At 37.7% G+C, this 15,918-nt stretch overlaps 1 protein-coding gene and 1 pseudogene across 1 annotated transcript in view; one reads left to right on the top strand and one right to left on the bottom strand.

Moving 5' to 3' along the window:
- LOC149036763 (uncharacterized) overlaps positions 1-15,918 on the bottom strand; it is a 386,542-nt pseudogene that overhangs the window by 164,544 nt on the left and 206,080 nt on the right.
- The window catches only part of LOC149036767 (putative ATP-dependent RNA helicase DDX60), a 36,593-nt gene that overhangs the window by 17,614 nt on the left and 3,061 nt on the right, over positions 1-15,918 (top strand). Inside the window, exons 15-39 of the mRNA XM_089188905.1 lie at positions 380-551; positions 2,443-2,592; positions 3,130-3,250; positions 3,853-3,971; positions 4,084-4,262; positions 4,588-4,636; positions 5,023-5,217; positions 5,512-5,705; positions 6,179-6,307; positions 6,734-6,883; positions 7,795-7,914; positions 8,122-8,217; positions 8,845-8,960; positions 9,085-9,170; positions 9,518-9,654; positions 10,580-10,684; positions 10,770-10,892; positions 11,205-11,380; positions 12,132-12,314; positions 12,665-12,770; positions 13,087-13,239; positions 13,558-13,662; positions 14,135-14,335; positions 14,659-14,763; positions 15,042-15,186. Coding sequence (XP_089045031.1) covers positions 380-551; positions 2,443-2,592; positions 3,130-3,250; positions 3,853-3,971; positions 4,084-4,262; positions 4,588-4,636; positions 5,023-5,217; positions 5,512-5,705; positions 6,179-6,307; positions 6,734-6,883; positions 7,795-7,914; positions 8,122-8,217; positions 8,845-8,960; positions 9,085-9,170; positions 9,518-9,654; positions 10,580-10,684; positions 10,770-10,892; positions 11,205-11,380; positions 12,132-12,314; positions 12,665-12,770; positions 13,087-13,239; positions 13,558-13,662; positions 14,135-14,335; positions 14,659-14,763; positions 15,042-15,186 — 3,415 coding nt within the window. The remainder of the gene's footprint in view (positions 1-379; positions 552-2,442; positions 2,593-3,129; positions 3,251-3,852; positions 3,972-4,083; positions 4,263-4,587; positions 4,637-5,022; positions 5,218-5,511; positions 5,706-6,178; positions 6,308-6,733; positions 6,884-7,794; positions 7,915-8,121; positions 8,218-8,844; positions 8,961-9,084; positions 9,171-9,517; positions 9,655-10,579; positions 10,685-10,769; positions 10,893-11,204; positions 11,381-12,131; positions 12,315-12,664; positions 12,771-13,086; positions 13,240-13,557; positions 13,663-14,134; positions 14,336-14,658; positions 14,764-15,041; positions 15,187-15,918) is intronic.

Genomic DNA, 15,918 nt, shown 5'->3' on the forward strand with positions numbered 1-15,918 from the left:
TCCAGACAACAATGCATGATATTAGCCGCCTCTTTTATTTCCTATTGACGTCCATATTGATAGCGGTAACTGAGCCTCGACGAATTAGGTAAATCCTGAAGGTGAAGAATTTTCTAAAGAATTCGGCATAAAGGAGATGGTCTATCTCTTCCTGTAGTGTATGAATAAGCAAGGCTTAGTTGTTAAAATTACTTTTGCACTTTATGCCTCCATTTTCGTTTGGAAATGTGTTCATCTATTCTGCAGTTTTTCCCTAGAGAGGATTTACGTCGAAAGGAGCTATGTCTCGTTGTTTCGCATTTTTGGAAAGCTTACAACTTAAAACAAAAAAAAATCACCCAGCACTCAAACGCGTGATGCGTTTATTACCTGTTGACAGATCCATTTGTGTTTATGGGAGATTTTAAAGAAAGTAAAAGATGTGCAGGGGGATGCAAGTAGAGACCAAACAGGCAATGGCTTTTTTAAGTCAGTAGCAGATTTAATGGATGGGCGTCTGGTCCATACTGTCTTTTCCGTTGTCTTGCAGCAAAGGTCAAAAGGCGTCGAAGGTGGGTTATAATCAAAGTGCTCTGTTAGCAAACTCGTGAATTGACAGATGACTTACATGATTTTTTTGGATTATTTTTAATGTTATCTGGTTTAGGGAATTTTGTGGTTGATTGTCATATTTAGAGTACGAGCAGTAGTTCAGTGTTCGCTAATAATGTAGCAAAGAAACAAAGTAACGTTGGGATAAGAAGGCGTTACAATTGAAATGATCATGCTATTTCATTTGACTAGGGTGCATGATGTCGTGTTTCAAACACATATCATTTTTGTTTCTGGTTCAAAAGAAAAGGTTGGAAGTAAAAGTGGATGAAAAGTGAAATTTACCGTCTATCATTGTAAATATTGGAAAATCAAGGCAATAGTTTATCAATAAAGACATTAATGATTCTCTCTTTATCAAATAAGACAAACGGAAACGAGTTTTGAGTGATATAACTAAGCCCAGACTGCCACCGTCATTCTGGATTTCCGCCTGGGTAGATTTTGGTCACGTGCCAAGCAATGTATAATCAAGAACAAGATCGAATTTCATTTCAGGCCTATTTATCAATTTTTGTGGCGTACAACTTTCGCATTTAAGTACGTAAGATTTATTTTGAATCTTTAAATTGACTTGAAACTTAAAAGAAAATTGTTCTTTATAAATTCACTGAATTCACAAGAACAAGATCGAACTTCATTTCAGGCCTATTTATCAATTTTTGTGGCGTACAACTTTCGCATTTAAGTACGTAAGATTTATTTTGAATCTTTAAATTGACTTGAAACTTAAAAGAAAATTGTTCTTTATAAATTCACTGAAAATCTGTCGCAGAATTATTTGTTTAGGTGTTGTTCCATTTTCGTGTTTACTTGTAATTTCGTCAGTCGCTGGCACCTTTTGTCGCTTCACACGGAAAAAACACACGACATGAAATGTAATGATCGATTTTGTCCCCAATCTCACGCCATAACAGAAGAAACCTTTGAACACCTGTAAACTCCGAACGCTTCGGAGTAAGTGATATTTTTAATGAATCTTCGGATTGTTTTTAAGTTCAGGGATTGTAATTTACAATTTTATGAAAAACGAAGGTGGTTCTGTTATTTCAGTGTGAATCCTCGCACGCCTGCCAGTCGCTGGCGCCTCATGTTGAAACTAATGCGAAAAAAAAAGGAATCGCTGTTGAGCGGTAAGCCGGTTTAAGAAAACTGGTCGATTATATCGGAAACGTTTAACGGCCAGAAGCAAGAATTACGAAAAAAACTGTATCGCGGTGCGGTTCAGTACGATAAACGTTTTGTTTTCATTACACGCACTGTTAATAAAAATTCCAGTTGAACGGCTGCGAGCAATTTTGCACAGAAAATCTGTGAATACTTGAGCTTTCAAAACTTTCTGTCCACAAAATAAGACTGTTTTAAGAAGGTTTTACGAATTCAAGGAGCTTTAGAAAACACGGACAGTAATTTAAAAGTAGGTAGCGATCGTACCTCATTTGCATAATGTCTACAGCCCAACGAGCGATCGAGCGACTGCATTTTCCCACTACCCGCTATAACTCGTGTTGCGCATGCGCAATTCACCAGTTAAAACTGATAAGTCAATGAGCGCGTTTATTGCGCGTGGGAAACTCCTGATGGCGAAATAGAATTCTTTAGGACTGTTAGGACCGTTAGATTTATTGTTTTGTTTTGTTTTGTTTGGATATATTTGTCGTTCTTGTTCATTATGTTGTTTTTCTACTTACTTACTCTGGTGGGAGAGCACACAGGTACACGTTAGCTATAGCCGTGTTTATCATATCTACAGTTTTCATTGAGCTGTACGCGTGCAATAGCTTGTAACCATCCAAACTTAACTACACCTGTAGTTATATCTTCTTCATAATTATTTTGTACTGGTATTAGGACTCAATCTACCAGGAGATGTCATCAGAGAAGTAGAAGATGCGTGGCAAAACGTTGTAGATGTTGTGAACAGGTCATGCGGATCCCACTCTCTTGAGGCCGAGTTTTTTCCCTTTGCCGAGGATTTGGCAGATTTTCATGCGGCAGTTGGTGAGAAATGTTTCCAGCAAATTCCTGTGTGCAAATCAATTTACTAATTTATATCTCCTTTACTTAATTTATCTCTACGTTCTCTAATTAAAGGGTTTGTTTTTCGTTTCATTTGGCATGGATTGTGAATTTCCCTTCTTTACTCTTCTCTCGATCATGGAAACATGGTTTAACCTTGTTTACTTCAATTATTGAATGAATCTTTTTTTTCGTAGTGTTGCACGTAAGAGTGCAAGTCTTGAACTTGTCTCATATCCGTGAATCGATTAATTGACAAGTCTTACTAGGACTTTTGAAGTCAATCTGAACTGAACAGGACAAAACAAGTCGGATATTGGATCATTCATATAAATAAGTGAAATACGCCATTTTGGCTCCGTTCCCTCAAAAAAAAGTTAAACATCCGTTACAGCTGTAGGCGGGATAGTTTCATTTAATTTTTGAAAATTGAAGCATTAATTTCATATTTTTGAACCGCCAAGTCAGGTAACGAGAACTGAAAACATTTAGGGGCTCATTTTTTTTCTGCTTCAACAGTTTCGGTTGTGCGTTCTGATGCAGACTCCACCATGAAGCTTAGGCGACTTACTGAGGTGCAAAGTGATCTTGTGAATGACTATGCTGGAGACATTCGGAAAGAAATTAACGCCATGTCAGAGTAAGATAATAAAAAGCTACCGCCTTGTGTTTCATGTGGCTTTATGCATGGTTTTTTCTCGTTGGGGGAACTTGTTTAGTCTGCGCGACTCGTCCTTGTCCATTTGTGTCCGTTAAACTCGCAGTTCGTGTGGCTTGCGACTGCACTTTAACAAAGTTAAACGAGATGCAATGAGTTTTCAAAGCCGCGAAACATTAGATACTAGAACAGTGATGCTGCTGGTTATGTTGGGCGTTACTATTAATGTACAATTTTTGTTGTTGTTGTTTCCACAAATTATGACTTAGTCATTGATTGAGTGTTTCTATTTGTCGTTAATATAAATACAATTGGAATGCTAATTTATGCACGGTCAGGCTCGAAAAATGCGACGACAAGAAATTTGTCGTGCTTCAGAAACTTTCCCCTTTTATTATCAACCACGAGTTCAACAAGTTTCCAAACATTCCGAGAGGATGCAAGACTTACTGAATTGACGAGTTTAGTCAAGTGAACTCAACAGAAACCCTGAAAACGATTGCTGTTTTATTTTGTTATGCAGTTTGTTTGTTTGTTTGTTTGTTTTGGGAATATTATTTAATGCTTGGTTTGTTGATGCACAGCAGAGAAATAAGTGAAGACGAAATACCCAATGTTGGCCGAGAATTTGACGAACGACACCACTGGCATTCTCTTAAGCCTCTTTCTGATGATTACGACAGAACAAAGAAATCTTTAACCGGTAAAATCCCTCCAAGCTTATTGATATTGAAAGTTAACCAGCAAAGAACTGTTTTCACAGTATGAAATCACAGCACATCCTTAAATTATATTGTCAATATATCTCTTTTCAGAAAAACCTCCAAAAGATCTTGGGCAAAGGAAACCGTCTTTTCGAGTTAAGCAGAAATATATTCGCTTTCAAAGATTCTACGGCAATTCACTGGTTGGTGGCACTGATCAACAAAAAGTCATTGTTGTCCAAGAGCCAGGGTCAAAGAAGAAAAAAGGGGAAAGAAAGGAACGTAAACAGGTTAGTTTGTTTTTAGTCTCCAAATCTTAAAATAAATCCTTCATAACACTTTTTTTTTTTTACATTGTTGGGACGTTTGATTCGAATAAGATATGAGATATTTTGAGTGTATTGCATGATTTTTTGCTCATTTGTTTGTTTGTGTTTTGTTTTGTTAATTTGTTTGTTAGCGGGAAAATGATATTCACCCTCCCTGGGAATGTAGAGCAGCTAATTCATTAGATATATTTGACGAGTCTACCCGACAATCACTTCGAAATTCCAGTCCGAGAAAGGTATTTTCCGAACTTGTCTTGAAACACGCTCACTTTTGATTTTTTTACAGGGCAAAAAGGCTTCGGAAATAAAAGAGCAAAATCTTAAAAAAATAATCGGTAAGTCGTTTACATATAGTTGTGCCTCTGAAAACGATCATGTATCATGGATCATGAAATATCATCACTTTCATGCGTATCGTAACTGTTTCGCTGTATTACTTCTATGTGCCATAAGTAAGGAGAAAGCGTGATAAGATGACAAGTAAGGAACTGATCTTCTCAAGTTTACTGAAATTTGCGACAATGCAGAATAACGGAAGAGAGCAAATTCTGGCCTCCACGGTAATTAAATGAAAACCGTGCCTCTCTGCCCTGGATATACGAGGTTAAATATCCTGAGTACAAAATACCTGTGCTCTTGCAAGGGATGCTTGTTTTGTAACTAACATGATCAAGACGTTGATTTCAATAAAAAGGATTGAAATTTACTTTTTTTTTAACAGAGAAAGCGGAATCGAAAGATCAAACAAATTGGGATACCATTATGATGGACATCAAAAAATGTCTGAAGAGAGATGACTTCAGCAATGCTCTTGAATTAGTTGATAACTATCTGTCAGTTTGTAAATCTCCGAAACTTCGTCTTCACGCACTCATGACAAAAGTCGACAGTTGCTTTGAAGCCTGGAAACAAACAAGTAAGTCTTAGTAAAACAAAGTGTTTTCACAAGACATTACGGTAGGTAAATTGGGAAGGCGGCCTTATGCATGTTGGTGTTCCAAGTCAGTTTTCTGGGATCGGAACTCGTTTTTTCATGTAAATCCCTTCGATTCTATAAATAAATTTACCTGCGACTTTAAACGCGTTGAAAAAGCTCTCTTGGGAGAACTAGGATGGAATTTCAAAAGTAAAAAATCTAAGAGTGCATTCGCGCGACAAGGATATTAAAGTTGCACTGCAGTTTAACAAATTACCATTTTTTTTTCACTAGGAGATGCTGACCCAGAATCTAATGATGTGAAATATACTGTACTTTTGATGGAAAGTGTCCACAAAATTTCTCAGGAGTTATCAAGGTTTCTGAATGATAACGACAGAAAGAAACTAGCCAAAATAATGCGAAAGTTGGGATTTGACGACCTTGTTCCTTTGTTTTATGAGATGCCACTAGATCATGAAAGAAAGGTAAATATATACCATTTCATATAAACTATTCAAAGTTTGCATGCGAATCTTGCTCAAATGTAGTCTTTACAGTCTTACTCTCATTATAATTCAAAGGACTCTAAAGAAGAAAGACTCTTAAAGAATCTCGAATCTCATAGACACCGTTATACACTATATGTCGTTCGAGATTACAGTTAAAAAACAATAAAAGTTACTAGTGAAGAAATGATCATCGGAGATGAACTGCAATAAAGTAAATTATAGGAAAGAAGCCTATGGCGGGAGACATGTGACATGTGAATGAACATGTTAAGGATTATGAAACAAAATTTGCTTACATGCTTACCGTGACATAGTTCTTAACTGTTGATAATAATATAAAATCATTTTTTTGAAAGATATCCTTTTGTCCAAAGATATTGTTAGAGACCGATGAGGTAAGAATGATGAATACCTCAGAATTCTTAGACAGAAATGTCTTTTGAACCTAGAATGAACGGCTTTTTGTTCACACTACAAGCACCAGATTCCAACTTGAATACATGGGGAATTTGTTGAAACGGGAAGAGAGAACTGATCCGGACTCTCGGGTTGAACATTTTATCCCGGATACATGGCAGGTATGCATGAATGTCCTGAAGTTGTACGGCACACAAAAGCACTCACGATGTACTGATAATTCCCGGGTTTAATAACGAAAATGAAACGATTACAATTACAAAATAACTGGCCTCACGATCCTCGTGTTGTTTGCGTTGTTTGTCCTCAAAAATCTCCTTCTTTCACAATACTCTTCTGTCTCCTATTACAATTTCACTTGTCAATCATATGAATACTAAATGTGATATCCGGTTGTAACGCTAGACAGTCACGCTAGTTCCGGTCATAAATATAGATCCTTTATCCATACGTAAGAAAAAAATATGGTCATAATAGTTAAAAGTTATGGTAAGTGCCCTTCCGAGGCGGTTTTTTTCGGTATCACTTTGTGCAAGCTTAGGAAATTTTTTACGTTAACGCCGAAGTGTCTTTTATTCATTTCTAAGCGCGAACTTCTCGATGCTGTCGATAACAATGAATCAGCTGTAATAGTAGCACCAACTTCTTCAGGAAAGACTTACGCCTCCTACTACTGCATGGAGAAAGTTCTGAGGCAAGACAATGATAGTGTAGTGGTCTATGTCGCACCGACAAAGGTAAGTGGCATTCCCTGACATTTCCTTTCTGTAAGGAGACTATCCCGGCCTAGTTATGTATCGTGGCAGGGTTCAAGGAAAAGTGTGCTAAAAAACCATTTGATTAAACATATAGAAATGTTCCACTCACCAAAGTTTGAGAGTCCAAAGAATGTACAATTGAATGACCTTGCCCTTTAGAGTTGTCTTTAAAATTCGACCATAGGCGAAAAACGACTTAATAACTTGGCCACTTACGCAAAACCGCGCGACGCCTTTCACCAATATATGCTGTGTGGTAGTCGCTGAGACAATGTTTTTTTAGTTGTACATATAAGAGAGAGAGCCAACAGTGGAGTGAACGTAAGTGGCCATGTTGGTAAGCGAGATTCAGAATGTGGCCTCCGCAGTTTAGCACATTCGAATACAAGGTGACGAGGTGAGGTAACTCATTGGAGTTTCAAAACGCGGTCAGCGGCATGATTTTCTTTATACATTTTATTTGTGAAGGGAAACTTTATATGATTCCTGGTTCATGCTTCCCCTTCAATGGCTGAAGGGCCCACTTCATCTGAACGTGCTTCAAAGTTCAAATTCTCACCCAAATCTCGGCCAAAATTTGTCTGGTTTGTTGAGTTGAATAACATCCACTCGTATGTACATGTGTTGTAGAAAAGCTATCCTTATTTAGTTTTGATCATCATCAATGCATGTCACAAAAGAGCCCTATGAAGCCAACATTTTGATAAACTTTCAAATTTATTCATTTCTCACTTTGGTCAAGTTTCGAATAACCGTGTAAGAGTCAATAAGATCCCATTTAAGTTTTGAACTCATGTAGAATAATTTAAAGAAACAGCAAGACAATATTGTTGTCTTATTTTATTTACTGTATCATTATGATCACTAATCAATTCTTACTGTCCCTTAAGGCTTTGGTCAATCAAGTCGTTGCTACAATTTATGCGCGGTTTACAAAAAAGATGCCTGGTGGTAGATCAGTGTTCGGTGTTTTTACGAGGGACTATTGTCACAACGCACTAAATTCTCAGGTAACTCGAAATTAATTTGAAAATCGGTAGGCTTAGTAACTTTCGTTTTCCCTTGGATCAACTCATCTTTTTTGCAAAAGTATGAGAAAATGCCTCAGATCTCACTGGCTTAGAAACTTACAATTGTTGGGTAAATACTTTTAAAATTTAATCCTAATACAGAATGAGATTTCAAAAGTACCTTACTGTTTGCCATTTTACCTACAGATTCTTGTTACAGTCCCCCAGTGTTTGGAGATCCTCTTTCTCTCTCCGCACAGACAGCATTGGACGAAGAACGTAAAATACGTTATTTTTGATGAGGTAAAAGAGCATCATATCCTTCTGTTGCCACGCCAACAAGTGAACGTTTGTTGAACATGCAGTTTCGCTGAGCTTGTTTGTTCAGCTAAGTAAATGAGTTTATTGAAAAAGCTATTATAGGCTTCTTCCTACATGTCTGTTTCCTTCGTACTTCGTATTTAAATAGAATGTTGTTTCATTATGAGTTGCAGTTTCATTAACTAAGTCATGGAACAGTTTGCCCTCTCAAGTATGTCTCTCAAGGGATGTAAATGACTTTAAAAGTAAATTGTAAGATTGTAGCTTTTAGAACGTGTCTTATAGTCTTCTCGTCACGTTTTTAGCTATCTTATAGATTTTTTGGTTTAGGATTTAGCTTTTTTATATTTTACGTATTTATTGCTAGTTGTTGTATGCTTACTGAGTTTTTTAAGATGGTGTGATATTATATGTTAGCTCTAATTAGTTTAGATCTTATTTATACAGATTCTTATTTTGAACGAATTATTAGCTCCTCGACGAGACGTGTTAAAATAAATAATTGATTGATTAATTGATTTTAAGTTATCTATTTTAACCCTTATCCGCAAGTGTATAATTTAAGGGAAATAAGTCAGACTGAAGTAAATTCTGTGACGCTCTACATAGGTTCACTGTATTGGTTCAGAAACTGGAGCTGAAGTGTGGGAGCATCTCCTTCTTATGATTCGCTGTCCCTTCCTGGCGCTATCAGCAACCATTGGAAATCCAGAGGATCTAAGACTGTAAGAATTGAAGAGATATCAGTTTTTCTCCTGAAGGCTTCTGTTGTACTACTAGAAGTATCATATTTGCTATGACTTTCTTTTTGATAACAGAGGTTAAAAGCATTCATTCTCTTACGTACAGCTGGCTGCAAGCCGCCCAAGACTTTCATGAAGAGCAGGACAGGAAAAACAATGAAACTCTGAGGGAGTCATATCGGATCAGATTAGGTGGGAAACAATACTTTGAAATGCTTATCCTTGAGTGCTTTTTCACCTATTTGTTATTTACTCCTCTTATTTCGCGGAAACAAAACAGTTTAATATCGATAATGCTGTTGATAGACTTTCTCTCAAGACGGCCTTTGAACTCAGAGCTATTTCTTTTTATTATTTTTTTTTTTTTCGGGAGATATTTGCGACACGACGGTTCGCGAAGGTATACTACTTCTTGTTAAGCATAAAGTCGAAAATTTTCTTTCTTTTATAGTGACACACCATATCAGTTTTTACTGCGGAACTTATCTCTACTTCTTATTTTTTCATTGATTTCTTCTGATTCCTTGCTTATTTTTAAGTTCAATTTGAAGAAAGATACTCCGATCTGGAGAAGAGCATTTTCCTTCCAAGTCCTAATAACGAAGGACAACATGTTAACAACGACAGCGAGGAGTTCGTGAGACTTCATCCATGTGCCCAGCTAGGATACAAACAGGTCAGGCGTTTGATTCTTCCTTAGTACACTCAAGATTTGTAAGCTTTAGAAACTCTTTACAGTGGCCAATTTACATTATCACCTCAGTTGGTAGAAACAAATTATCCTACTATACTACCACTGACGCAGCACCACAGTTTCTGTAGAAGGTTACCCCCTTTATTCAAGATTTTATCAGTTTACTGTTAGTGACATAAGACAACAACCAAAGTGAACCATAAGGTTGCAATTCACCGATGAAAATAATCGCGATTTCATTGATTTTCCCTCAGTCTACAGGTGGAAACTGCATTATTACACCTGTGATATTTTATTCTTTTGTTTATAATGCTTATAAAATAATTTAAGTAATGTGTTCTTTCTTTTGACATCCGTTTATTCGTTTGCCTTCGATCTCGATTCAATTCTCATAACAGTGCGTAGTTTTCTTCTACATCGCGCAGAATGCTATTGTCTTTCGCGACATGTACTTACAGTGCCCAGTTTATCAACGACCAGAATACAATTTGCATGTCTAGAACTTATCAGCTGTGATTGGTCAACAAATTTAGCTTTGGGAATACTTGAGTCGCACTGCAGATTTCAGTTGCTGTCAATCAAACGGTTTGGTGCATGATGTCAGTCCCAAGGTGCAATAGAGTTAACAATAGCACGTACACTTATTAAAGAATGGAATCAGGTTTTAGTTCATATGCTAAGATGAATATACTTGCGGAGGACTATACACGGGGAAAACTATACGCGGGGAGGACAGACCCATAAATGACGTCACCATCGGTTCATCCATCATCGTCGAGTTCTATCTTGATTCGCGTTTTGTCCGATATATGGCAAAATCCATGGATTTGTAACCCATACGCTACCCTCCCTTTAATTCGAGGTACTTACCCAAGAGTCTCACAAGCTATTTTTCTTACACAAACAGCTTTTAGAAAATGGTTTTCCAGGTGATATGGCACTTACACCAAAAGAGTCTCTGCAGTTGTATGACACTATGGTTAGTGTGTGGCCAGACTGTGAATCACTCCAGGTCAGCGCATTTGTCATTAATATTTCAATCTTGTAAATGCCGGTGGGGAAACAATGGTTAATGTGAGTAAAATTTCTCTCGGCAGCATCTTTGTCCTGAAACATATTTCCTGGAAAATAAATTGATCCAAAAGCGTCATGCTCGGCAATACGAGAGAGACCTGAAGAGGGAGTTCAAGTCTTGGGCAGACAGCACAGAGTTGACAAAGGTAAAAACGTAGGGGTCGTGGGGTTCATATCCTGTACATGCCTGCATTTCCAAGCTTTATTTTCATTACTGCTTGATTAGCTTTCAAAACTGCATTGACGTCTCTCATTTTCAATTATCAATCCGCAGTTTTAAATATTTCTTATTCATTTATTTCATTTTACAGTCTTTCTTTTTTTGTATCGCATCGCATAACCATGCTCAAAAACAGATGCAAATAAATTTTTTAACAAACAATAAAAACGAAACACGCACTTTGTAGGATACAGGCTCTAGTTGTATTGTGTTTTGATCGTTGTTTTTGTTTTCTTAGGTTCAGTCAGTTATTAATTCTTTGAACTCAGTTTTTTTGGAAACTCATTCGTCAACTGAAGAACGATGGGGTGAACAGGGAATTACTTCGTATGGTAAAACATTCGTAAAGAAAACTTTTGAAAAACTTATCAACGAGCTCAAAGCCCAGGAGAAACTGCCTGCCTTGGTATTTAGGTAAATGAGAATTGTTAAGAGTCAACTTTAATGAACAACACTAGATCTTACTTAACCCTCTAACGCCCATGAGTGACCGAGAGAGAATTTCTCCTTACAATATCAACTGAACACAATATCAAGAAGACAAGTGATGAGAAGAGGGAACGTGTTAAATGAATGACGGAAGCCTAAATTTTCCAGCAACTATTTCAACAAGTCCATAATTATTCATCGTGGTAAAGTACATTGATCATGAAATATTGATGTCTGCGCCACGATGTAATCATAATCATTTCTGGTGTGGATCGTAACTGTATGTAACATTTAACTGTTGGTCTTTGTCAGGCCTACAGGTCGACTGGATCAGCTTTTGAAACATTGAGCATCGCTGTAATTATTTTGCTTTAAACCGCTACCTTGCAGGCTCTCCTATTGTTGTATTTTTTGTTATTTTGTTTTGTGGGGCTTCCATCTATCTTGGATAACATTTCATTAACTCTTTAAACCCTAAGAGTGACCAGCATCTAATTTCTCCCTACAATATTACTCCTGAATCACGCATTAAGGTCATGAGAATGAAGGAAATGATCACTAAGGAAGGAACCTTTTGATTGGCAAACAAATTCTCCTTGTCAGCACCTTACGAAATGTATAAAGAACAGTGTGGAGAATATGCATACTGATGTTACGGTGTAAAGGGTAAATGAACGAACATCCGTGAAGAAAATCCAAATGTCAATGTCAAGATATGTGTAATTCTTCTTCATAGCGATGATCGTAGACTCTGCGAAGTTTTGGCCCTCAGTTATGCTCAGAAACTAGAAAACAAGGAAGTAATTATGCGAAGAGATGCCGACACAAAAGAATCAAGACTTGCACAGAAGAGGCAAGAAAAAGCTGAAAAAAAGTTGCAGAGAAAAAGAGATGAATTACAGAAAGAAAAAGAGAAAAGGTAGTCAGTTCAGTGATTTTTCTGCCTTGTTCAACTTATGATCGTGAAACTACAGTTGTGTACAACCTTTGTGACTTGCCTTTTTCCTTTTCGTACATTTATTGTTCATTCTTTTATTAGGACGGTTTTCCAAAGTATCTTTTTAAGTTCAAGGGGTTCTTCTGTAGCAGAGCTTGAGTTGTTGTATATTATCTTCTTATTAACCGAGCATGAGGGCCGTATGGAGGAATATTGACCCGACGGCGTGGTAATACGTGGTAATACCGAGGGCTTTGTTGTTGTTGTTGTTGTTGCTGTTTCTTTTGCTTTTTTCCTATTGCTTTTACGAGATATAACTGCTCTCCAAGCAGATTAAACAGCCAACCGGATGAGCAAGATGAGAGTGGTTCTATTTCAGTCGTGGATGAGATTCTACCAGAGTGCTCATTGGCATTTACATTTGGGATTGGAAAAGAGGTAGGAAGCAAAGGAATGTTGTTTCGATAACAAAACTGGTGTTTTGTCACTTTTTTTCTTTTTTTACTCAGAAGATCGGGTTTTGAGTTTACTTCTTTAAATCGCAAACTAAAATGCTGTTTTTTCGGTACAATGGAACAACTCTATATTATTATTATGAAATGTTGGCGGTAGCCAAACAAAGATGTCCTCTTGCAAGGGCTAAATGCCACTGAACACATTTGAAAAAAGCAATTATTTCTGATGCACTTATCAAAAGAGGCCTTATGAAGACAATCAGATAAAATGCGAATTGATTGATTTAATTCATTTGTAGGGTTACGAAGAGATAACAAAAAGAATCTGGTTCATCTCTGACAAATCGTTATTCAAGCGGGCTCTAAAACGAGGAATCAGCTTTCATCATGGTGGATGTAATGCCAAAAAGCGCTCCGTAGTGGAAATGTTGTTCAGAGGCAAATACCTTCAGGTAAGATTCCGTTAATAGTATGTAAACAGTTAAATAGTCACATATTTAGGTGTACTCGCAAAAGCATTTTGATTTTGAATATTTTGACGAAAAGTATGATTCCAAATAAAGATTTACACCTTGAGGGTGAGTATAAACGATGATCCTTATTAAAAGGGGTGTTTCCCTCGTATCCGCTCATGGTATCATCCGACGAATTTGATCAGGCTTTTTGGTAGGAAATTTATATTCAGGCAAATCTTTAAGAACCAATCATGCGATTGGGCACACATTTTGAAATCTAGTACATCGCATCACAGTAGTTATTTACCTTGTCAGGTGGTTAATTCAACTTCAACGTTGGCTCTTGGTATTCACATGCCTTGTAAGACAGTCGTGTTTGCTGGAGACTCGCCCTACTTAAATTCACTGCAGTACCGGCAGGTAATTAACTGGGACATATCTAACTTAACTCATAGTCAGTTCTCGCTGTTCGAAATTTCTGTGGTGAAGCGTTTCCGTGATTGTTAGTGATTTTGTAAATTGTTCATTCGATGTATCTCTTTCTATCCCTGGATAGCATAACGCAGGGGTTTCAATGAAAGTCGATTACCGTCGGTCTACCGCCGCCTATAAAACCTCTCACCGTTGTCAGTTTAGTCTGCGAGTAGGCTCTCGTGTTAATCACAGCCGCCTGTTATGCCATCGAGAGTCGTTTGTGGGAAACGTTTTTGAAACCCCTGCATAACGATGTTCCCTTTACACATGCGGTGAATAAGCTTCATAGCGTCCATGTATGTATCAAATGCTTGAAGGATAATTTTTGACATCTTACACGTGTCACTGAACAATCTTTTCCGTAATAGCTGTAATAATACCACGAGTGTGAACCCAGGGCTTTATTTGTCATTTTCAGATGTCTGGCAGGGCGGGTCGGAGAGGTTTTGATCCCGTGGGAAATGTCATTTTCTTTGGAATTCCTTACCGTAAAATCCAACGCCTCATGACTGCAAATATCCCAAAGCTTGTCGGCAACTTCCCCATTACTGTCTCACTGGTTCTGCGGCTGCTTCTGATGACAACCCAGGCAGATGACAGGAAAGATGCCCTCACTAAGGTTTCGAAGGACTCTTTTGAATGAATTTTTAATGGTTTCCTTTTTTTTTAATAGACAGTGTAAGATAAGATGAGTTACCTTCAGGTAGTAAGTGTGCCCTTTGCACTCGACTCACGCTTGACTAAAGCTTATTCTTGCCGATATTGCTCAACTATGTAAAAATAAGTTTCTACTGGGCCATTGTTTTGCGCCAGAGATACTCCCAACCCAATTGAATACATATACTTCATAATCAAATTAAGACAAGAGAATTCACAATTACGACTTTTACATGTGTTTACAATGTTAAGAGTATAACGTGCACTCGCATATCTCTTTTTCAGGCCCTAGTATTGCTGTCTCATCCTTTTATTCGCCGAAAGTGCCCGCAAATGGAAACCCAGATCAAGCTACATTTCCTCTTCAGCGTTGAACTTTTAATTAGATTGGTGAGTGGTACGGCCGAAGGTTTTTTATATCTCTAGTTGATACAAGAGTCACTGACAACGTTTTGCCAGCACAATATTATCCTTTCTGTCTATTTAATGAGTTGCGGTCTCTTACGGGAGTAGGGAGAGGACTGCCTAGGGTTTAGTGTGCTTAGTACACCATAATTTGATTACGTTACGTGACAAATCAACATCTCGTAAGTGGAATTTTAAAGCTAGTCGAAAGCCTGCACGAAGGGATTTATAACCGATGTCTTTAATTACTCGTTCATTTTCAGTCTCTTATAAACAAAAGAACCGGAGCTCCACAGGAAATGGCCGGACTGGCAGCCCATTTTCACCACCATGAACCTTCTAATTATACCCTAATCAGTTTTCTACAATGTGGTCTCTTCCACAAGCTGTGTCAGCCAGGGACAAACGGTAAGCCCGTGGCTCCTTTCAAACTGAACGATTGATTAGCTTAATGACACTATTTCAGAGCTTTTTGGAAGGATCACAATTTTCAGATGCTCAGGGAAAACGATTCCTTGGCAAATGATTTTATTTAAAATCATAAAAAAGGGGAAAATGTCTCTAACTTGAGAAATCGAAGGGTTTTTTTTTTATCTCTCAACTATAACATTTCTCGATCAGCTGTCCTACCTGGTCGTTTTTTAGTCCAAATTGTAGTCTTTTTTCGCCCTTGCTGCTTACCTTTCACAACTATAGTTCTTCTCTGAACTTAAAAATTATGCATATTTGACGTTTTATTGGCAAATGTTGTATGTACCTTATAACATGAAGCGGCCTTCAACAACAAATAAAATGAGATGTTGTATCGTTTGCCTCTGGCTTTGAGCGATGGGAGGAGGCCCGGGAAACATATTAGGGAGTAAGGTCGCCCAGCTCCAAGGGACCTCTTTGAATTGGTTGATAGGTTAAGTCTGCTCTCGATTGGCCTACAAGGTGCCACACTTTATTTCAGATTTGTTTACATAAAGTGTGTAGAACGATTACTAATCCTCCTTGGATGGAATGTCTATCTACTACAACTAATTCGCAGCTTCCCTGACAGTTTCCCGCTAATCAGATATACTCCCGGGGAGAGAGGTATTGTGAAGATAAAGCGTCTTGTCCAAGAACACAACACTATGACCCAGCCAGGTGTCGAAT

This window comes from Pocillopora damicornis, chromosome 12, assembly GCF_964200805.1.
Source record: "Pocillopora damicornis chromosome 12, jaPocDami1.2, whole genome shotgun sequence".
Taxonomy (NCBI): domain Eukaryota; kingdom Metazoa; phylum Cnidaria; class Anthozoa; order Scleractinia; family Pocilloporidae; genus Pocillopora; species Pocillopora damicornis.